This window comes from Hyperolius riggenbachi, chromosome 12 (assembly GCF_040937935.1).
Source record: "Hyperolius riggenbachi isolate aHypRig1 chromosome 12, aHypRig1.pri, whole genome shotgun sequence".
NCBI lineage: Eukaryota > Metazoa > Chordata > Amphibia > Anura > Hyperoliidae > Hyperolius > Hyperolius riggenbachi.
This window is the reverse complement of record NC_090657.1, coordinates 116,875,565-116,898,694: the sequence shown is the minus strand read 5'-3', so window position 1 is coordinate 116,898,694 and position 23,130 is coordinate 116,875,565. Positions and strand designations below refer to the sequence as shown.

Genomic DNA, 23,130 nt, shown 5'->3' with positions numbered 1-23,130 from the left:
ATACAAGTAAGCGCAGGGTTTGTTAAGATAGCGGGCAGCGTCCGGCTGATTCCTCCACGCAATACCGCCGTCCAGCTGACATCCGCGCACCTCCGCAATCCCTCACGCGTCCTGTAGCTCCTCCCCAACCGGTTTCGTCCACGTGACTTTCTCAAGGGGTCAAATGTCACGGGCTACGGCGCTTCCCTTTAAAGCTATAGCGCGTCGCGCCCACCAGCTTACTGCACCTGCGCCTGCCCGTTTCCACAATACTGTTATACATCACAATAAAAATACACCATAAAACATTACATAATATGTATTATCCTGGATTCTTCGCATATTTCAAGTACTTCACAGATTGAGAACCTCCATTCATCCCACATTCATACCACTCACTCATTTAAAGAGAACTCTAACTAATCGGTAGCTATAAAACAATTCATGTTATATTCCATATTCAGTCCTTCCGGAAACATAGTTCTTAACCTCAATATCCATTTGGTCTCCCGCTTAAGCAACTCCCTTTCTCTATCTACTCCCCTCCAATGATTATTTATATTCTCCAATACACAATAATTAAGGCCAGAGCAATCTTTCCCATGGGCTTCCAGAAAATGTAAAGGTACCTTATGATCTTTATGCCCTTTTTGAATTTTATGGACATGCTCATATAATCTTCTTTTAAAAGACCTAGTAGTTTGACCCACATACTGAAGCCCACAAGGGCACTCCAGCATGTAGATCACATACTCAGTGTTACAACTGTAAGAATCACTCATTTTAAAAGTTTCCCCTGTGCAATTGGATCTAAAATGATCCTGGAACAATTTTGGACTTCTAGTATTTCTACATCCAAAACAGTCCAGACACTTAGTGAAACCTTTCCGTCCCACTGCATTTTTTATTGGTTCATTAATCACACTTTTAATGAGCCTGTCCCTAACATTAGGAGCTTTCCTAAAAATCATTTCTGGCCTATCAGGCAACTTATTCTCCAGAATCTTATCCATTTTCAAAATTCCCCAATGTTTTTGCAAAATTTGCTTAATCTCCTGATGCTGTACATTATACTGAGTAATCATTGGACAGAAAAACTCTTTTGCCTCTTTTTTGCTTCTTTTTCCATCTTCCTTCACTAACAACTGTTTCCTGTCCATTTCTAGAACTTCATCTCTCTGTTTTATCAGAAAGTCCCCATCATAACCTTTTTCCTTAAACCTATCTGTTAAAATCATACTTTGCTCCAAAAAATCTTCTTCACGCGTAGCATTCCTCCTAATCCTACAATATTGATTCTTAGGGATATTTTTTATCCAGGGATCATAATGGCAACTGGAAACCGGAATGAAACTATTCCGATCTGTTTTTTTAAAAAAGGTACGTGTATTCAACAGTGTTCCCTCTTTATACACTGTGACATCCAGAAAATCAACCTCACTTAAACTATATTGACAGGTGAATTTTAAATTGAGGGAATTGTCATTAATATTCGCTATAAAATTATTCAGGGACCTCTCATCACCCTCCCATAGAAAGAATGCGTCATCGATGAATCTTTTCCAACATTTTAGTTTGGGCCATCTGTTCCCCAAGATTACTGTCTTCTCCCATTCTGACATAAAAATGTTTGCCAGGCTGTGGTATTGAAGCCAGCAGATAAGGGGGGGGGAATTGTTCTATTAGACAAACCTGAATATTTGAAGGAAATGTATAGATTATTAGAGGATGAGGATACATACAAGAGGTTAAAGGGGGATCCTACAGTGAGATTCAAGGGAGCACTTAAATCCCTAGTGGAAGATGGAGTAAGGGAAGGTGTTTTGACAGAAAAAGAGAAGGAGTATTTAATACCGAAAACCCCGAGAATTGCAACCATATACTATTTACCTAAGGTACATAAAAACATGCAGAAGCCACCTGGGAGACCCATCGTGAGTGGGGTAGGCTCATTATCAGCGAGATTAGGTGAGTATATTGATTTTTATTTGCAGCCCTTAGTGAGGAGAACACCCTGTTTCTTAAAAGATACGGGGCATTTTTTGAGTATTTTGGAGACCTTGAGAATAACTGATCAAACTTTTTTAGTGACAGTAGATGTCGCTTCACTGTACACGGTGATAGGCCATAGAGAAGGAATGCAGGCCATTAATTTAGCATTGGAGGAGGATGGTATGTTAGAACCGGAGCAGGTGGTCTTCCTACAGAGATGCATTTGTTTTGCTTTGGAACACAATTTTTTCTGGTTCGAGAGTAATTTTTATCTACAGCTTAAAGGAGTAGCGATGGGGGCAAAGTTTGCACCCAGCCTGGCAAACATTTTTATGTCAGAATGGGAGAAGACAGTAATCTTGGGGAACAGATGGCCCAAACTAAAATGTTGGAAAAGATTCATCGATGACGCATTCTTTCTATGGGAGGGTGATGAGAGGTCCCTGAATAATTTTATAGCGAATATTAATGACAATTCCCTCAATTTAAAATTCACCTGTCAATATAGTTTAAGTGAGGTTGATTTTCTGGATGTCACAGTGTATAAAGAGGGAACACTGTTGAATACACGTACCTTTTTTAAAAAAACAGATCGGAATAGTTTCATTCCGGTTTCCAGTTGCCATTATGATCCCTGGATAAAAAATATCCCTAAGAATCAATATTGTAGGATTAGGAGGAATGCTACGCGTGAAGAAGATTTTTTGGAGCAAAGTATGATTTTAACAGATAGGTTTAAGGAAAAAGGTTATGATGGGGACTTTCTGATAAAACAGAGAGATGAAGTTCTAGAAATGGACAGGAAACAGTTGTTAGTGAAGGAAGATGGAAAAAGAAGCAAAAAAGAGGCAAAAGAGTTTTTCTGTCCAATGATTACTCAGTATAATGTACAGCATCAGGAGATTAAGCAAATTTTGCAAAAACATTGGGGAATTTTGAAAATGGATAAGATTCTGGAGAATAAGTTGCCTGATAGGCCAGAAATGATTTTTAGGAAAGCTCCTAATGTTAGGGACAGGCTCATTAAAAGTGTGATTAATGAACCAATAAAAAATGCAGTGGGACGGAAAGGTTTCACTAAGTGTCTGGACTGTTTTGGATGTAGAAATACTAGAAGTCCAAAATTGTTCCAGGATAATTTTAGATCCAATTGCACAGGGGAAACTTTTAAAATGAGTGATTCTTACAGTTGTAACACTGAGTATGTGATCTACATGCTGGAGTGCCCTTGTGGGCTTCAGTATGTGGGTCAAACTACTAGGTCTTTTAAAAGAAGATTATATGAGCATGTCCATAAAATTCAAAAAGGGCATAAAGATCATAAGGTACCTTTACATTTTCTGGAAGCCCATGGGAAAGATTGCTCTGGCCTTAATTATTGTGTATTGGAGAATATAAATAATCATTGGAGGGGAGTAGATAGAGAAAGGGAGTTGCTTAAGCGGGAGACCAAATGGATATTGAGGTTAAGAACTATGTTTCCGGAAGGACTGAATATGGAATATAACATGAATTGTTTTATAGCTACCGATTAGTTAGAGTTCTCTTTAAATGAGTGAGTGGTATGAATGTGGGATGAATGGAGGTTCTCAATCTGTGAAGTACTTGAAATATGCGAAGAATCCAGGATAATACATATTATGTAATGTTTTATGGTGTATTTTTATTGTGATGTATAACAGTATTGTGGAAACGGGCAGGCGCAGGTGCAGTAAGCTGGTGGGCGCGACGCGCTATAGCTTTAAAGGGAAGCGCCGTAGCCCGTGACATTTGACCCCTTGAGAAAGTCACGTGGACGAAACCGGTTGGGGAGGAGCTACAGGACGCGTGAGGGATTGCGGAGGTGCGCGGATGTCAGCTGGACGGCGGTATTGCGTGGAGGAATCAGCCGGACGCTGCCCGCTATCTTAACAAACCCTGCGCTTACTTGTATGCCTGTCATAGACATACATTGTTGACACGTGAGTGTAACAGCTTGTGTTTTTTAATGGAATAAACATTTTTAAAGTGAACTGGATTACGCTATGTGGAGCTTGTTTATGCTTTTTACCTTTGAGGATTTGAGGAGGCGGCAGTAAAGAGCCCACATATGACCAGACGGGCTGATTGATTGACTGTACGCATATGATCATTTAGTATGATCTAAGGAGCTGGTGAGTGATCTCACAAGCGGTGTGGTGGTGGATTGAGAAGATTACAAGTCACATTGAAAAGGATTGAGAACTTTTTATTGCGCTGATCACTATAGACTTTTTATTTAGGATTACAGAAAAGGAGTGAAGACTGCAGTGCAGTGTCTGAAGAGATTGTGTGACAACAGCTGGCAGACAAAATACAGAGAATACAGCGGTGCTTCTTATACATTAAGTGATCATTCACAATTATCAATTCAACATATTTGTCTCATCCTGGATGTTGCTAGGTAACCACCAGACATTTCTCTACTTTCCCTTCTGTCCTATGCAAGAATTCAGATCCACTTTAAAAAGACAGCAGTGAAGAAGTGACAAATAGCAGAGTGCTGTGTATGGAAAATTCTGGCAAGTAAATGCTAATAAACTGAATTACTTATATGGTTCCTGAACTAGCCCTGATCCTAACAGGCTGAAGATAAGAAGTTTATGAATGTTTTGTCACTAAACTATTTTTTTTATCCATATCATTTAATACAAATATTTCTTAAAAAGAACTTGATTGGTGTCTGGAGGATTTCTTTACAGTTAAAGCATTATAGAGGTGTTACAAAACAACTTGCCAGTGAGGTGCTTAATTTGCGACAGCAAATCCACGCTCATGATGTTTAAACAACAACAAGCCATCAATGAGTATCTGTATAACCTGGGTGCTAGGACATGCTCTGCGGAGCTGGGGATTTTTTTTTTGCAGTGTTACTGGGCGCAACTAAAGCTCTTTGCGGCATTTGGTCTGTCAGTGTGAAGCGGGCCTAACCATTACACTACCTGATCAACATGTACACATGCCAGACGTTTTAAAGGAGCACTTTATTCCACAAATGTAGGAATGTAATGTGATTTCTGGCCTTTAGAGCTAAAAACATGACTCTGCGTCAACTACGTAATTTTTGGTGGGACTTTTGGCATGGATCCCCCTTCAGCATGCCACCGTCCAGGTGTTAGGCCCCTTGAAACCTGCCCATTGAAGTCTATGGTGGTTCACGAGGTCGCCAGTTCACGAATGTTTGCGGCAGGTTCGAGTTCGCATTCGCAAATCGAAATTTTCAGGTTCGTGACATCTCTACTAACAATAGAGAAGGCCCGAAAGATTTGCCGGCGAACGGGAACCGGCGAACTTCCGGGGTTTGCGATCGCAGACAACCGCAAACTTTTTCAGAAGTTTGGTCCACCCCTATACTACATCATTAGGGTCAACTTTGACCCTCTACATCACAGTTAGCAGGCATATTGTAGCCAATCAGGCTACATTCCCTCCTGGAGCCCCCCCCCCCCCCTTATAAAAGGCAGGCAGCGTCAGGCATTGACCTCACTCGTGTGCCTGCAGTAATTAGAGAAGGGAGAGCTGCCGCAGAGAGAGTAATAGAGAAAGCTTAGTTAGGCTCTTGTAGGCTTGTTAGCTTGGTTCTTTGCTGATTCTTACTGCTAAAAAGCACCCCTCAACAGCTCTTTTGAGAGCTAATCTTGTTCTTGTGATCTATTTTTTTGTGGCCCACTTGCATTATATACAGCCCTGTCAGTCAGTCGCAGCTGACTTTGGCCTTTGGCCCCTTAGTGGTAATTCCTACTGTGCCACTGCCAGGCCCAGCACATTCAGTGACTACCTGTGTGTGTGACAGGCAGCTGCACATTTGTAATCCCAATCACTGCACCTGTTCACTGTTCAGTGCACCTACCTACCTACCTACGTGAGTGCACGCATTGTTAATGCCACCAGTCATTGCACCTGTTCACGGTACCTGTGTGTGTGTGTGTGACAGCTGCACATTTGTAATCCCAATCACTGCACCTGTTCACTGTTCAGTGCACCTACCTACCTACGTGAGTGCACGCATTGTTAATACCACCAGTCATTGCACCTGTTCATGGTACCTGTGTGTGTGTGGGTGACAGCTGCACATTTGTAATCCCAATCACTGCACCTGTTCACTGTCCAGTGCACATACCTACCTACCTACCTACCTACCTACTTGAGCGCACGCATTGTTAATACCGCCAGTCATTGCACCTGTTCACGGTACCTGTGTGTGTGACAGCTGCACATTTGTAATCCCAATCACTGCACCTGTTCACTATTCAGTGCACCTACCTACCTACCTACCTACGTGAGTGCACGCATTGTTAATACCGCCAGTCATTGCACCTGTTCACGGTACCTGTGTGTGTGACAGCTGCACATGTTCTCCAAACCCCCCCCCCCCCCCCCCGATATGGACAAAACAACAGGCAGAGGCAGACCAAAGCCAGACCACCCGGCAGGTCTGTTCGAGGTCGTGCTGACGTGATTTAGTGCGGCACTAGACCAAAGTACAGTGCTCAGAAGAAGGCACGTCCCATCAACTTCCAAGATTGTCAGGACGTGGTTGACTATTTAACACAGAACACCTCATCTTCCACAGCCATCAGAGCTACTCCAAGTACCACATCCACTACATTTGACACTTTGCAGGAGTTATTTGGTGGGGAAATCACTGATTCACATTATTGTTACAACAAGATGAAGGCGCTAAGCAAGTTACACCACCTCATATGTCTGAGTTAGGCGTGTTGCCTAACTCAGACATATGAGGTGGTGTAACTTGCTTATGGACGTATCGTGTGAGAAGGAGGATGATAAAGTACCTGCTGCTGGTGCAGTTTTGGAGGTGTTTGATACAAGTGAAGCTGGGGAGGATGATTATGATGATTATGATGATATGGATGCCATGTGGGTGCCCAATAGAGGAGATGAACGGGGGACAGTTCAGAGAGGGAGTCAGAGAGGAGTAGGAGGAGATGAGTTGCTGAAATAAGCAGGGGGAGCTCATCATCAGAAATAGTGTTGATCGAACATCCAGATATTCGGGTTCGGTTCGGCTGAACATGGTCCAGATATTCGGCATATTCGTACCGAATCCAGAACATAATGGAAGTCAATAGGGAAACTTCCTCAAAATGGCTTGGAAATAGTGTTGTTGTGGGGGGGAAATGAGATCCTGAAAAAACGTCGTAGTACCAATGGGACAGGCAACGTTAACCCAGCACACAGGATGGAAGAGGAGGTACAGGAGGAGAAGGCCACGCTTTAAGACTCAACCCAGGCCTGGCCTGAGGACAAAATGCATGCGTAAAGCAATGCATTTCGTCGCCATGCAGTTATAAATCTAATAGAAATGAGATATTCCTGAAAATGGCAAACGCTAACCTAGCACACAGGATGGAAGGGGAGGTACAGGAGGAGAAGGCCACGCTGTGAGACACAACCCAGGCCTGGCATGAGGGCAAAATGCATGCGTAAAGCAATGCATTTTGTCGCCATGCAGTGATAAATGTAATAGAAATGAGATATTCCTGAAAATGGCACGCTAACTCAGCACAGATGTTCATGGTGCTTGGTCGGGGGGTGTTGCGCAGTCGTTTCCAATCCACGATTTAATTATTTTAATTTGTGTCAGACGGTCTGCATTTGCTGTGGAGAGGCAGATATGCCTATCTGTAACGATGCCTCCGGCCGCACTGAAACAACGTTCGGATATAACGCTGGCTGCAGGGCAAGCCAGAACCTCTATTGCGTACATTGCCAGTTCGTGCCAGGTGTCTAGCTTAGAGACCCAATAGTTAAAGGGGACTGATGGATTGTTGAACATGGCTACGCCATCTGACATGTTGTCCTTGACCATCCTCTGCAGGCGATCAGTGTTGGAGGTGGAACTGCGTGATTGCTGTTCTGTGGGCTGCTGCCTGGGTGTCAGAAAACTTTGCCACACCTTGGATACTGCCGATACCATTCGCTTGTGGGCACTAGCTGCAGCTTGTGTTCTTTACTCCCCTCCTAGCTGTGGGTTTGCGGAAGTCAGTCTGTTGGCGTGGCTAGAGGAAGATGCAAATCTCCTCACTAATTTCTCCACAAGGGCCTTCTGGTATTCTTCCATTTTGACCTGTCTGACACTTTCTTCAATCTGTGTTGGAAAATGTTCTTTGTACCATGGATCCAGAAGGGTATAAACCCAGTAATCCACGTCGGCCAGAATTCGGACAATGCGCGGGTCACGTTCAATGCAGCTTAGCATGAACTGAGCCATGTGTGCCAGAGTCCCAACAGGTTGCTCATCATGTTCTGTGCTTGATAGTTGTGATGCACCATCACCAGCATCACGCCCACCTTCTTCCTCGTCCTCTTCTTCTCCTGTCCATTCCCGCTAAATTGTGGAAGTCAAACGTGCACGGCCATGTCCCTCGGCAGTGGAGGCATCCAAGTCCTGCTCCAAGTCCAGCTGTTCCTCGTCCTCTTCTTCATCATACAAGGGACCTCCTCCTCTTCCATACTGATTGCGTCTTCCTTGATCTGCAACATTGATTTCTTCAGTAAACACAGCAGTGGTATTGTAATGCCGACTAAAGAGTTATCACCGCTCACAAGCAATCTGGATTGCTCAAAATTTTGGAGGACTTCACAGAGGTCCAATATGGTGGCCCATTCAGATCCACAGAAGAAGATCCACAGAAGACTGGCAGCTGACTGGATAAGCCTCGGTACTGCTCCATCACGTACTGGACTACTGCACTCTTCTGCTCGCAAAGGCGTGGTAGCATGTGCAGCGTAGAATTCCACCGCGTGGGGACATCAGACACCAAGCGATGGTTGGGTAGACTGAATCGCTGCTGCAACTTGGTGAGTGCGCCTGAAGCGGTACTGGACTTTCGGAAATGTTTTGCCACTCGTCGCACCTTCAGCAGAAGATCCGCCATGCCTGGGTATGTCCTCAGTAACCGCTGAACAACTAGGTTCAGAATGTGGGCCAGGCAAGGGATGTGTCTCAGTTTTGCCAACTTTAATGCGCAAAAGAGATTGCAAAAGAGATTGCTCCCATTATTACACACAACCATGCCTGGTTCCAGGTCCAGCGGTGCCAGCCACAACTGGGTCTCTTCCTTGATTCCCTTCCAAATTTCTGCACCTGTGTGCTGCTTATCTCCAAGGCAGATCAGCTTCCACGCTCCTGTTGCTGGGTTAGCGATGCCGGATGAGGTAGAGCTTGGAGAGGCATTGGGGGAGAAGGAGCCAGAGAGGTAGGTGCTGTCATCGACTCGTAGGGACGCAGGTCCGGCTATTTGCGGCATTGGCAACACCTTTGCCATAGCGGGTGAGGAGTCGCTGCCAGGCTCCACAAGGTTCACCCAGTGCGCCGTAAGGGAGATGTACCGACCCTGGCCAAACGCACTCGTCCACGTGTCAGTGGTGAGGTGAACCTTGCAGGCAATGGCATTTTTCAGGCTTCGGGTGATTTTGCCAACCACGTGATCATGTAATGCTGGCACGGCAGAGCGCGCAAAGTAGTGGCGGCTGGGAACCACGTAACGTGGTATGGCCAACGACATCATGCACTTGAAGCTGTCTGTCTCCACCACTCTATATGGCAGCATTTCGCAGGCCAGAAACTTGGCAATGCTGGCTGTTAGTGCCATGCCCGGGGGGCCATTTGCTGGCAATTTTCTCCTGCACTCCAACATCTCCGGGACAGACAACTGAACAGTAGGCTCGCACAATGAAGGGCAGTTGTTGCTTGTTGTTGTCGTCAATGACTGGGAACAGTCAAGAGCACTATTGCTGAAACTGACATCGGGTACTACAGATGTTTGGCCACCACGTAATGGCTGGGCTGCTGAGGAGGGTCTGGTGTCCACAACGGAGACAGTGTTGCTGGGGGTTGGAAGTAAGCCAGTACCCTGGCCTTGCGCGTTTGACCACAGAGTGCTATGTTTGGCTTTCATGTGCCGGCGCATGCTGATGGTGGTGAGGTTGTTGACATTTTTTCCCCTGCTCAGTGTGTTCCTGCACACCTTGCAAATCACCATGGTTACATCCTCCCTGCTGTCTTCAAAGAAAGACCAGACTTTTGGAGGACCTACTGCTTTGCTTGGGAGTTTGGTGCGTGCCTCTTTTGCGTATCACTTGTGCGCTTGTTGTGGCCGATATTCCCTGACTACTTTGTGGCACAACGCGAACTCTTGCAGCAGTGGGTTCTTCAGCTGACTCATCTGTACTGCTATCCCGACGGTGACGGTCTGGTTCCCAATCCGGGTCTGTGGCCTCATCGTCCAAAACCTCCTCTTCCATCGCCTCATATGTGTGCAGTGGAGTAGAGCTCCCCAGAACAACCTCTACGCACCTCAATCCCACCTCTTCCTCATCTTCTAGGCAGACCTCCTGCGATTCAAATTCATGCGCACATTGCGCTGAGATTTGGGTGTCTTCGTCCTCGCTTTGCCTTTCAGTAATTGGTGCATTTTCAGCATCCACTGCTTGTGAATCCGGGCACAAGATTTGTGGCTGTTCCATTGTCCTTTCACAGATGGCAGTTTGTGGGGGTGGGACGGGGAATGAGAATAGCTCCTGCGAATAGCCCATTGTGTCGTGGAACAATTCTTCGGACTCGTTATTTGGCCGTTGTGTGCATGGTGTAGCTGCTGGTTGTGTCACCTTTGCACCCACTGGCTCCTTGTCCTTGTAGCTGGCAGAGGACCTCGTGCCTGACAAGGATGGGCTAGTGCTTAACCCGCTGCTGGACGCTTGAGAGGTCAACCAATTTACTAACTGGTCCTGTTCTTCTGGATTATTGAGGGTTGTTTTTTTTGCCTGGACAAGATGGGCGGTATCAGGGCAGCCATCAGGGGGGGGACAACTGGCACTGCAGTGAGGGGCCCAGGGCTTCTGGGGGCCCTGGGCCCCCCAAAGCACTGGAAGGGCCACATGTTCTGGCTGCGGGCTTGTGGCTCACTAACCAGCACAGCACGTTCCTGCACTGAGATAAGAGTGACATCAGCGCTTGAACATGTGGAGATGAGTGTGCCCGCTGTAGCAGACTTTCTATACTGGGGCACCAGCTTTATCTGGCTACAGGCTACCTATGCTGGGCCACCATCTATACCTGGCTACCTATACTGGGGCTGGAACCACCTATACCTAGCTACCTATACTGGGGCACAACATATGCCTGGCTACCTATGCTGGAGCACCACCTATACTTGGCTACTTATACTGGGGCGCCTGTAGCTTGCTACGTATACTGGAGGGGAACCGGTACCTGGCTAACCTATACTGGTGCACCACCCATACCAGGCTACCTATACTGGGGGCAACTATACCAGGCTACCTATACTGGGGCACCCCCTATAGCTGGCTACTTATACTGGGGGAACCTACACCTGGCTAGGGCAGGGGGACGAGCTGAGACAGAAGGGGTCAAAAGGTAACACAGGGGGATAAAAGAGGCACAGGGGGAACAGAGGCAGACAAAAGAGGCACAGGGAGAAAAGAGATGAGACGGGAACATGAGGTCACACAGAGGGACACAAGAGGCACAAACTGAGGTGAGACAGGGGGACAAAAGAGGCACAGGAAGAAAAGAGGGGGACAAAAGAGAACGGATAAAGGATAAGAACGGACCTACAAGTCTCCATCTCATTTGATAACCATGGACTACCTGTATTTTGCTAGTATTTGGCTCCACCCACAACATGCCATGGTCACGCCCGTTTTTTGCCGCATCACGCTGTGCATGCCGCTTTCTTCAGTGTCGGAGCCATGCTCATTTTTTGCCGCAGCGCACTTTGGACACGTGGGGTGGGGTGGCTAGTGGGTAGGCACAGCAACCAGAGGGTGGGCCCAGGGAGTGGGGCCCAGGCTTGATGATGTGTGAGGGGCCCCAAAATTTCTGATGGCAGCCCTCTTCTCCTGCCCCTCCCTCTCACTGGGTTTCTGCATAGTAGTCGACTTGTTACTCGTTACTTGTCACAAAGATGAAATAAACTTTTTTTTTTATTATTTGTGGGCACAATTTTTCCCCCTAAGCAGGAGTAAAATGCAATAAACTGTGTTTTTTTGAGACACAACTGATCCCAGCTGGCAATGAAAGTACTGTTTTTGGATCAATACTAAGACAAAATTAATTGCAATAAAGTGTGTTTTTTTTGGGAGACAACTGATCCCAGCTACCACTGACAGTACTGTCTTTTGGTGCAACACTAAGACAAAATTATTTGCAAGAAAGTGTGTTTATTTTAGAGACACAAGTGATCCCACCTGGCACTGAAATTACTGTTTTTGGTTCAACACTAAGACAAAATTATTTGCAAGAAAGTGTGTTTATTTTAGAGACACAATTGATCCCACCTGGCACTGAAATTACTGTTTTTGGTTCAACACTAAGACAAAATTAATTGCAATAAAGTGTGGTTTTTTTGGAGACAACTGATCCCAGCTGCCACTGACAATACTGTCTTTTGGTGCAACACTAAGACAAAATTATTTGCAAGAAAGTGTGTTTATATTAGAGACACAAGTGATCCCACCTGGCACTGAAATTATTTTTTGGGTTCAACATTAAGACAAAATTACTTGCAATAAAGTGTGTTTTTTGGAGACAACTGATCCCAGCTGCCACTGACAGTACTGTCTTTTGGTGCAACACTAAGACAAAATTAATTGCAATAAAGTGTGTTTATTTTAGAGACACAAGTGATCTCACCTGGCACTGAAATTACTGTTTTTCGTTCAACACTAAGACAAAATTACTTGCAATAAAGTGTGTTTTTTTTTGTAGACAACTGATCCCAGCTGCCACTGACAGTACAGTCTTTTGGTGCAACACTAAGACAAAATTATTTGCAAGAAAGTGTGTTTATTTTAGAGACACAAGTGAATCCTCCTGGCACTGAAATTACTGTTTTTGGTTCAACAATAAGACAAAATTAATTGCAATTAAGTGTGTTTTTTTTGGAGACAACTGATCCCAGCTGCCACTGACAGTACTGTCTTTTTGTGCAACACTAAGACAAAATTAATTGCAAGAAAGTGTGTTTTTTTTTTGGAGACAACTGATCCCACCTGCCATTGAAAGTACTGTCTTTTGGTGCAACACTGCTGCTGGCAGTGCCTGCTGGCAGTGGTGAGTCAGAGGCCCTGTGGGTGCTGTTAGCGGTGAGGATAGGGCCCTGTGGCTGGCCTAGCTGGCAGTGGTGAGGCAGGGGCTCTGTGGGTGGCTGGGTGCTGCTGTCAGCGGTGAGGCAGATGCTCTGTCCTCTGTGGCTGCAGCAGTGCTGTGTGAGGTAGAGGCCCAGTGGGTGCTACTGTCAGCGGTGAGGCTGGGGGCCAGGGACCTGTGGCTGGCCTGGCTAAAAGTGCGTTACGCTGACGCTCCCTCCTACCTACCCAAAGCTAAACCCCAAAGCAAATGGCGTCAATAATGCGCGTTCGGGTATTTATAGTCCCAAACCACGTGACCCGCTCGGCCAATCACAGCGCAAGCCGCAAGTTCGGTACACGCTCGGCCAAGTTCGGTGCACGCTCGGCCAATCACAGTAGGGGGAGGAGTTTGAGCAGCGTGGCCGAGCATCGTCACGAACACCTGAACGGCCCATTATTCGGGGAATAACGAATAGTGTCGAGCACTGTTCGATCAACACTAGTCAGAAACAGCTGGTGGCAGTGTCCAGCACCATGTATCGCCACCTATGGACAGCCAGCCAACATGCCCTTCAACGTCAGCTGCTGACACCACCATAGTGCCATCACCCCAGGGTGGCTCAGCGGCGTGGACATTTTTTAGTGTATATGCCAAAGATCAGAGCAATGCCATCTGTACTCTCTGCCACAAAAATTGAGCCGTGGAAAAGCCAACACCCACGTAAGAAGAACTGCCTTACGAAGGCACATGCAGAAAAGGCACAAACTGCAATGGGAAGACCACCTGAGCAAAAGCAGCACACAAAAGCAAAGCCACCCTCCTTCTCCTCTTCCTCCTTCAGGTGCATCATCTTCAGCCGCTTTTTCCGTTGCACCTTCACAATCACAGCCAACCTCCTCCACTCTGCCTCTCACCTTGAGCGGCTCCTGTGCCTCTGCCCACAGCAGCAGCCAGGTGTCCGTGAGGGAAATCTTTGAGCGGAAGAAGCCAATGTCTGCCAGTCACCCCCTTGCCCGGTGTCTGACAGCTGGCTTGGCGGAACTGTTATCCCGCCAGCTGTTACCATACCAGCTGGTGGACTCTGAGGCCTTCCAAAAATTTGTGGCCATTGTGACACCGCAGTGGAAGATACCAGGCTGCAATTATTTTTCAAAAAAAGTGATACCCAAACTGTACTGGGAAGTAGAAAGGCAAGTGGTGTCATCTCTGGCACACAGCGTTGGGTCAAGGGTCCATCTGACCACAAATGCCTGGTCTGCCAAGCATGGTCAGGGCAGGTACATTACTTACACAGCCCATTGGGTCAACCTGGTGACCGATTGCAAGCAGGGAGTACGTGGCTGTGCAGCGGACCTAGTTCTGACACCTCCACTGCTTGCAGGCAGGCCTCCTGCCACCTCCTCGCCTTCTCCTCCTACTCCTTCTGCTACATCCTCTTCGCTGTCATCCTCCTCCTCGGCTGAGTGGCAGTGCTACTCTACTGCTGCTGCGATCTCCTCTCCAGCTACACAGCCCCCAACCTGGTGACCGATGGCAAGCAGGGAGTATGTGGCTGTGCAGCGGACCTAGTTATGACACCTCCACTGCTTGCAGACAGGCCTGCTGCCACCTCCTCTCCTTCTCCTCCTACTCCTCCTGCTACATCCTCTTTGCTGTCATCCTCCTCCTCCTTGGCTGAGTGGCAGTGCAACTCTACTGGTGCTGCGATCTCCTCTCCAGCTACACAGCCCCAGCTCCCCAGGGCCTATGCTGCATGCCAGGTACGACGGTGTCACGCCATCTTAGACATGTCTTGTCTCAAAGTGGAGAGTCACACTGGAGAAGCTCTCCTGGCTGCTCTGAACAAACAGGTGGATCAGTGGCTGACCATGCACCAACTGGGGATCGGCAACGTGGTGTGTGACAATGGCAGCAATCTCATTTCGGCTTTGAATTTGGGAAATTTGACACATGTATCCTGCATTGCACATGTGCTCAATCTCGTAATCCAGAGATTTGTGTGTAAGTACCCAGGTTTACAGGATGTCCTAAAGCAGGCCAGGAAGTTGTGTGGGCATTTCAGGCAGTCTTACACAGCCATGGCTCGCTGGAATTCGACCCTCCTGATGTACAACCACCTGCTACAACAGGAGAAAGCCGTCAAACAGTATCTCTACAACTACAGTCAAAGGACACAGTCTGAGGAGATGGGGATGTTCTGGCCGAAGTACTGGACACTCATGCAAAATGCCTGCAGGTGCATGCGGCCGTTTGAGGAGGTGACAAACATGGTGAAAGCGCCATCAGCGACTTGATCCCGTATGCCTTCTTCCTGGAGCGTGCCGTGCATAGAGTGGTGGATCAAGCTGTGGATGAGCGTGAACAGGAACAGTTACAGGAGGAAGTGTTGTGGGATCAATTCTCATCAGAACCAGATGTTTCCTAAACACCTGCGGCAGCACAGAGGGGGGGGAGGAGGAGGAGGAGGAGGAAAAGTCATGTGGGGATCCACCAGGACTACAGGCGGATTCCTGAATTTTTAAGGCCGCTGCTAGCAGCGGCTGCTATAATATTTTTTCTGGTGCGTGTACATGCCTGCCTAATTTTTCTGGCTGCACTGCAGCTGCAACAACAAAACAAAAGGCATGTTACATAGTTACATAGTTACATAGTTACATAGTTATTTTGTACATGTGTCAATTCCCCTTCATGATCGTTACCTTGCCGTGATGAAGGGGCTTGCGTATCACAATGAAGCAATGACTGCCGGCTATATGAGTGTTGCGGTTGGGGGGCACACCTGACCCAAGAAGATAGATAATAAGGTCGTTGCTTAATTGTGGACAGACCAAATTCGATCAGCTGGACACTCAGTCACTGTTGTTCTGTCATTCAGCTACCTCAGCCCGACCATATGGGCTTGAAACCCGCTATCGCCTGCACTCTTGCCATGGTGCGCACCAGTCCAGCACGGCCATCACTACACAAACAGCTGTTTGCGGTGCGTTACACAGTGAGTTTGGTGTGTCAGTGTGAAGCAGTACACTAATTACACTCCCTGATTGATGTATACACATGAAAGATGTTTTAAAGCACTTTAGGCCTCCAATTTAGTAATGAAATGTGATTTCTGCCCTTAAAACGTTGCTGTGCGTCAAATCCTGATTTTTCCCGGGGAGTTTTGGCGTGTATCCCACTCCGCCATGCCCCTCTCCAGGTGTTAGACCCCTTGAAACATCTTTTCCATCACTTTTGTGGCCTGTATAAATGTTTCTAGTTTTCAAAGTTCGCCTCCCCATTGAAGTCTATTGCGGTTCGTGGAAGTTCGCATGTTCGCAAACTTTTGCGGCAGTTCGAATTCGCGGTTCGTGAACCGAAAATCGGAGGTTCAGGCCATCTCTAACTAACAATAAATAGCTTTACTTCAGCAAATAAAGGCCACTATTTGTTACAAGTAGAATAGAAAACTAAGGAACAGATACATCATTTATCGTAACTATTTTTTTATTTTTTATTTATTTTTTTAGTAGGAGGGTTTTTTGTCCCTTTGAGCTCCTTATAATATCCTAGTGGTTCTGGGTCTCCATGAGCTATCTGGGCACTCTGTAAGGGCTCAGACACACTATAAGTGCTTTTCTGAGCACTTTTTGACCATCAAAGCTTTCTGAGAGCTCTTTAATTAAAAAGCGCTCCCATTGACTTACATTAAAATTGCAGAAATACTGCAATCATGGTAAAATCCTGCACGATTTAACCACAATTATAATGTAAGTCAATGAGCGCATTTTTTAAAAAAGCTTTCAGAAATCTCTGATGGCCAAAAAGCGCTCAGAGAAGCGCTTCTACTGTAGTCGTGTGTCTGAGCCCTAGCACTGTGTAAAAATAAAAACTGTATGGGCAGTAAAGAGAGACTTGAAAACAAGTTTTTAATATGTGTCATGCAAAGCTGTAATTCCCTTTTAACCTCCTGGGCGTTACGCACGCCGGAGGGTTTGCAGCCGACAGTCCCCCATTATAATTGTAAGCGATCTTCCGAGTTCAGCATGTAGTCTTGTATACTCTGTATATTTCTCTTTGGTTGTCTGCATATAATGATTATATCCTACTTCTTTTTTGTATACTTGTACCCTATTCTGTACCAATCCTTCAATAAACACTTTTGGTTGATGAAATAATTGTAAGCGATCGGATAAGTGTAATAACTTCAGCTAGCACTAGGCTAGCTAGCAGTGGTGGCCGGCATCCTCAGATTACTTCTGATCCCCCCCGATCGCCGCTAAATACATTACCCCGCCTGGATCCCGTGAACGGCGCAACCTCCCCGGACAGCTCCGCTCTTCTTTATGGGGAGGATCGCACACGACGTCATGCGCAGACCCGATCCTCCCCATAGAGAGGACCGGAGAATGTGCAGGGAGGCTGCGCTGATCGCTGGATCCAAGGGGGGTTGTGTATTTAGCGGCGATCGGGGGGGATCAGAAGTAATCTGAGGATGCCGGCCACCACTGCTAGCTAGCCTAGTGCTAGCTGAAGTTATTACACTTATCTGATCGCTTACATTTATACTGGGGGACTCCTGGGGACAGCCAGCGGTATGCCCGACACAGTGTCGGGCATACCGCTAAGGAGGTTAAAATAGACCTTAAGATTCACATGTTAAAGTTAGTAGAAACTCCTCCGCATTTGAATAAGATTACCTTTTTATTTTACAAACTGACTTTAAAACTTTTTCACCGCTCATTCGCTTCTTACTACTTGCATATTCAAACATGTACACCCCTGGAGCAATAAGTGGTGTGCACACAACAGCCTTTACAAAAGCAGAAGCACTTCTAGCAAGCAGCATCTCTTTCATTTGTTTCTGCAAAACTTTTTTTAGGGTAAAATAGTATTGTGCAATACAAATGATATACATTTTTTTTGTGTCAAGTTTGTTTACTAAACAGTCTCTTTTGATAGCATACAATACAGGTTATTGCAATTATTCATATTTAACCACTTTACCCCCGGCGGTACGAATTTCTCCGTCCCTTTTTTCCCTCCTAAAAAACCAGGGACGGAGAAATCCGTACCTTCCACGCTCCCGCCGCTGTCCGCGCTACCGCCGCTCGTGCGCGCGCACCTGCCGCTCGTGCACGCCGCCGCCCGCTTGCCCGGAGATCAATGAACGGGAAAATCCATTCCCGTTCGTTGATCTAAGCCCCCGCAATGATCTGCTGCTTCTTTCAGAAACAGCGCGATCATTGTGAGTCTCCCAGCCTCCTACTGCTTCCTGTAAGCGTCCTTCCGGTCGCTTACAGGTCGCATGTAAACATACTCACTGTGGCCATCTTGTGTCCAAATAGTAAACTACACCCTAATGCATTTTACACATACAAATAAATTGTTTTACATAATAAATTAACTCATTACCTACCACACTCCCCAATTTTTTTTTTTTTGTAATTTAAAAAAAAAATATATATATATACAATAAAAAAAAAAACATAAATAGTTACCTTAGGGACTGAACTTTTTAAATATTTATGTCAAGAGGGTATAACACTGTTACTTTATAAACTACGGGCTTGTAATTAGGGATGGACGCAAAACTGAAAAAAATGCACCTTTATTTCCAAATAAAATATTGGGGCCAAACATTGTGATAGGGACATCATTTAAACGGTTTTATAATCGGGAATAATGGGCAAATAAATTTCATGGGTTTTAATTACAGTAGCATGCATTATTTAAAAACTACCGGTATAATGGCCGAAAACTGAAAATAATAATTTTTTCCCAAATTTTTTCCTATTTTCCACATTAAAACACATTTAGAATAAAATAATTCTTGGCATAATGTCCCACCTAAAGAAAGCCTAATTGGTGGCGGAAAAAACAAGATATAGTTCATTTCATTGCGATAAGTAATAATAAAGTTATAGACGAATGAATGGACGGAGCGCTGAAAGGTGAAAATTGCTCTGGTGGTCAGGGGGTAAAACCCCTCAGTGGTGAAGTGGTTAAGCCTGGTTCACATCTGTGTTAAAAAGCAGACTGTAAGCGGAACAGGTACTGCGCAAACAAAATGGATGCAAACGGATCCAATGTTAACATATGGAACCGTTCACATGTGTCCATTCATACAGATCCGTTGCGTATGTTCCTCTGAACGGAACGCATCTTTGCTGCAGTACCAAATTTTCCGGACCGCTGAGTGCAGCGGATCAGAAAAGGAATCTAAAGCCCTGCATTGGGAGCAATGAGAGAACAGAATGTTTCTTCACACTAGTGAAGAATCGGACCATTTTAGGGCCAAAATCCACTGAGGGTAGGGTTCTGGGGGGGTTGTGAGGATGCTCCACTGGGGGTGGGAATGCTCCGGCTGGGGTGGGGGTCTGGGGGGATATGGGGACTGGGAACGCTAGACTCAGGAGAGCAGGCGAGTGTGAGGATGGGAGGGAAAGAGGGAGGGTTTACTCAGGCTTCCGTCTCTTCCCCTTGCATCTCCTGGTAGTCACGTGATGCAAGTGGAAGAGATAGAAGCCTGGATAAGAAACCCTCCCTCCCCCGCCTGCTTAGCAGACCAGATTGGCAACGGAGTGAAAACGGATCCGATTGACCAGTGATCAGATCCGTTTTCACAGATCCATTTGCCAGTGTGGACCAAGCCATACGAATCCGGTGAAGCGGAAACCAGATCCACTTTACCGGATCCGTTTGGCTTTAAAATACAGTGTGAACCAGACCTTATTCACATAGTTACAATTACTATTACTAAATACGTGTGCTCACCTGAAAATAACTTTCTTCGCTTCTATTTCCACTTTGACATCCCGACTGTTTTCAACACAGAATTCTAGAAAGACATACTTTGCTCTATCATACCATAAGACTTTTGCTTGCTGCCTGTAAAACAAGTGCATTCATCAAATTCATAATGACTATATTAGTTTATGTGTATGGCCATACTTTGCATTGAAAATTGAGCAATTCACATCTTTGATTTTACCTTACATATGAAACTTTTTCTCCAATTTTAAAAATTAGAGCACGCCTTTAAGATCCACATATTTATAGAGGGGTGGTGTGATTTTTTTTAGACTGCTAATCAGTGCTTTGATTGCCTACTGTAATTAGCCTAAAATAAAGATACAAAACTTCATTCACTTGAAATAAATGCACATCAATGGTAAACATGACTGCTGCAAAGACTAGGAGGGGAGAGGCTCATGAGAAATCCTGTGTGTGTGAAAGAGAGTTGTTGATTCTAGGGAAATAGAAATATGGACAGGTGTAGAGCTGAGGCTGTGTTTGGGACGGTAGATGGAGACTACTGAGGAGATGTATGGAAAATAAAGATTGTGGAGAGCTTTGTAGGTTAGAGTAAAACGTTTCAAATGTATCCTCTGGTTAATTGGCAGCCAATGAAAACCTTGTGTAGCAGCAGATGAGCAGGGAGAAAAGAGGTCAATAGGTTGAGCAGCCAAGTTCAGTACAATCTCGAGGGCCACAGTGGGCCACAGGGCAGCATATTACAGTAGTCACTGGGAGACAGGGACAAATTTACTATAAGGCACTGTAGGCACATGACTGCAGGCGCCTGATGATGGAAAGGTGACTCACTCCCCTCATCTAGTGCCTCCTTCCTATGCAGAGTCCTGAGCAGAGCGTAAATGAGAGGTTACTCACCCTGCCCCGGTATTCCACTGATGAGATCTCCTTTCAGTTGGGGGCACCACTAACTACTTAATACTGAGGGTACCTCTTGCTACTTAATGCTAAGGAACAGACACAGACAATCTGTTCGAGAACCTGACAGCCTCGACAGTGACCAATAAAGCTGTGGAAGCAAAGGTACTGGAGGCCAGGCTTGGGCGGCTTTTTGAAAAATAAATTAAAGAGGAGCTGTCAGCCATACTATCTCAGGAAAAAAAAAACTAATACATATGTATTGCACTGTCCACGTTATGATTCCTGTGAATTTTATAAAGGAAAAGTAGAGAATCCTATTCTAGACAGTTTCCATATTTACTGTGGCTATTTTGAAGCCAGTGCTTTGATTGCCTACTGTAATTTGAAGCCAGTCGTGATGTAATATCCGCCCCTATTCTCCTCTGCCTGAGTTTGGTGGAACAAGAACATTACAACACTGTTATAAAGAAAATAGAAAAGAAATTAGTTCCAGTACAAGAAGAAATTAAGCAGAGAAATTTACAAAAATGTGTGAGAGATACAGAAGATTTTAAAGAAGGAAGAGTGTTTAACTGGAGAAAGGGAAATGGAAGACCGAATAGACCAGGGAGACCAAGAGGCAGAAAACCCAAGAAAAGGAAGGGGCAAGACCAAAAAAGAAAGAAAGAATAAACAAACAAGTGTATTGGAAAGACGCCAAGTACCATCAGGAACAGAGAGCCAAGAAATGGAAGTTCCACAGGAAATAGAGATTGTGAATCTAACAGGAATAGAGCTACCAAAAGGTTGGGCGAGTATCCTTAAAAATGGTCTTAATTTTTCATTAACAAAGAAATGTAACTTTTCCAAATTTAAAGTGGACCTCTTTAGGGGGATAAGAAGGTTGAATATAAAACAATTTTTCTTGAAAAAAGGAGTTCAATCAGAATAAGATGGGAGGTGAAATAGATAAAGAAAAGAAAAATACTGTTGGACCATTGGGATTTACACCAGATATGGAATGGAATTTGAAGGATCTGGAAAATGTAAGGATCTTGAAAGAATTATTGAAATAAACCACTCGTACAGAAATGACACCATTAGCAGAAGAGGAAAGGAATGAGCATAAACCATCGACATTTAAACCATTTAAATCAGTGAAACTGTTCCCGACACAGCAGGGTTCAGCAATAGATATTTTCCAAATGAGTGTGGAAGAAGATCTGAAAGCTTTGAAGTATAAAGAGATTGAGTCAAACATAACTAAAGAGGAAAAAAATGCCCTGAAATGGTTCAAGGTGAGATCAGAAATCAGAAACAGTAGGACAGAGAGGCATTGAGACAATTGCAGGACATCAGTACTTACAGAGAATTGAAGAGTGACCCCACTTTGAAGTTTCAGGGATATTTAAGATCCCTGTTGAGGAAAGGAGCAGAGAGGGGATTGATCTCCCAAAAAGTAGCAGTAGATCTACTACCAGACTCATCAAGAAAACCGGTGTGGTATCATCTCCCGAAGATGCATAAGTCCTGGACCAATTCACCGGGAGGCCCGATAGTTTTGGGGATAGGATCCGACCGTAACTGAGATGTTATCTAAATATTTGGATCATCTCCTGAGGCCACTGCTCAAGCAGGTGCCATCCCACCTACAGGACACCCTGGACGTGCTTAATAGCATAGAAGGGGTTGCATGGGTGGAAGGAGATGCCCTGGTCACAATAGATGTTGTTAATCTATACAATCGGATCCCGCACACTTTGGTTGTACAAGCAGTATGTACCTTCCTTATGAGAGGCACCAAAAGTGAGGAATTTATTGATTACATATGTGAATGCTTGGAGTTTCTGCTAACACACAATGCATTCATGTATGATGGTAGGTAGTATTGGCAGCTGTCAGGCACCTCCATGGGGACGTCGGTCTCATGCACATACGCCAATATCTTATTGGCGTGGTGGGAAGAGAAGTATGTGTATGGGCCCGGCGTCCCCCAGGGGTGTTGCCTCAGGAGATAGTCCAGATTTGTCAATGATGTGCTGGTGTATTGGTCCGGGAGTCATGCTGCCTTTGAGGAATTCTTTAACTACTTGAATGATGGAAAGGACAACATGCAATTCACATACAAATATAGTGAAAGAAAAGTGGCCTATCTGGACATGGAACTGGAGATACAGAAGGATTATTTGATATCAAGGGGACACAAAAAAACAATTACTGGGAATACCTTATTGCATAAGAGAAGTTATCATCCAGAACACACTTTCCAATCCTTACTGTATAGTCAATTCTTAAAATTAAGACGAAACAACTCAAAAATGGCTGATTTCAAGAAACCAGTGGAGGAATTAAAAACAAAGCTTGTGAAGCGAGAATATGAATGAGAAAAC

The 23,130-nt window shown here is 45.3% G+C and overlaps 1 protein-coding gene across 4 annotated transcripts in view; it reads right to left on the bottom strand.

The window, feature by feature from the left end:
- PTGES3L (prostaglandin E synthase 3 like) overlaps window positions 1–23,130 on the bottom strand; it is a 202,873-nt gene that overhangs the window by 138,457 nt on the left and 41,286 nt on the right. For 3 of the 4 annotated variants that reach the window (XR_011025320.1, XM_068263589.1, XM_068263590.1), the window contains exon 2: window positions 19,862–19,975. The exons of the other annotated variant lie outside the window; for it this stretch is intronic. Coding sequence is in view for 2 of the 3 variants with exons in the window: in XM_068263589.1 (XP_068119690.1) it covers window positions 19,862–19,975 (114 nt within the window). In the remaining variant the exon portion in view is untranslated. The remainder of the gene's footprint in view (window positions 1–19,861; window positions 19,976–23,130) is intronic. 4 annotated transcript variants of the gene reach the window in all.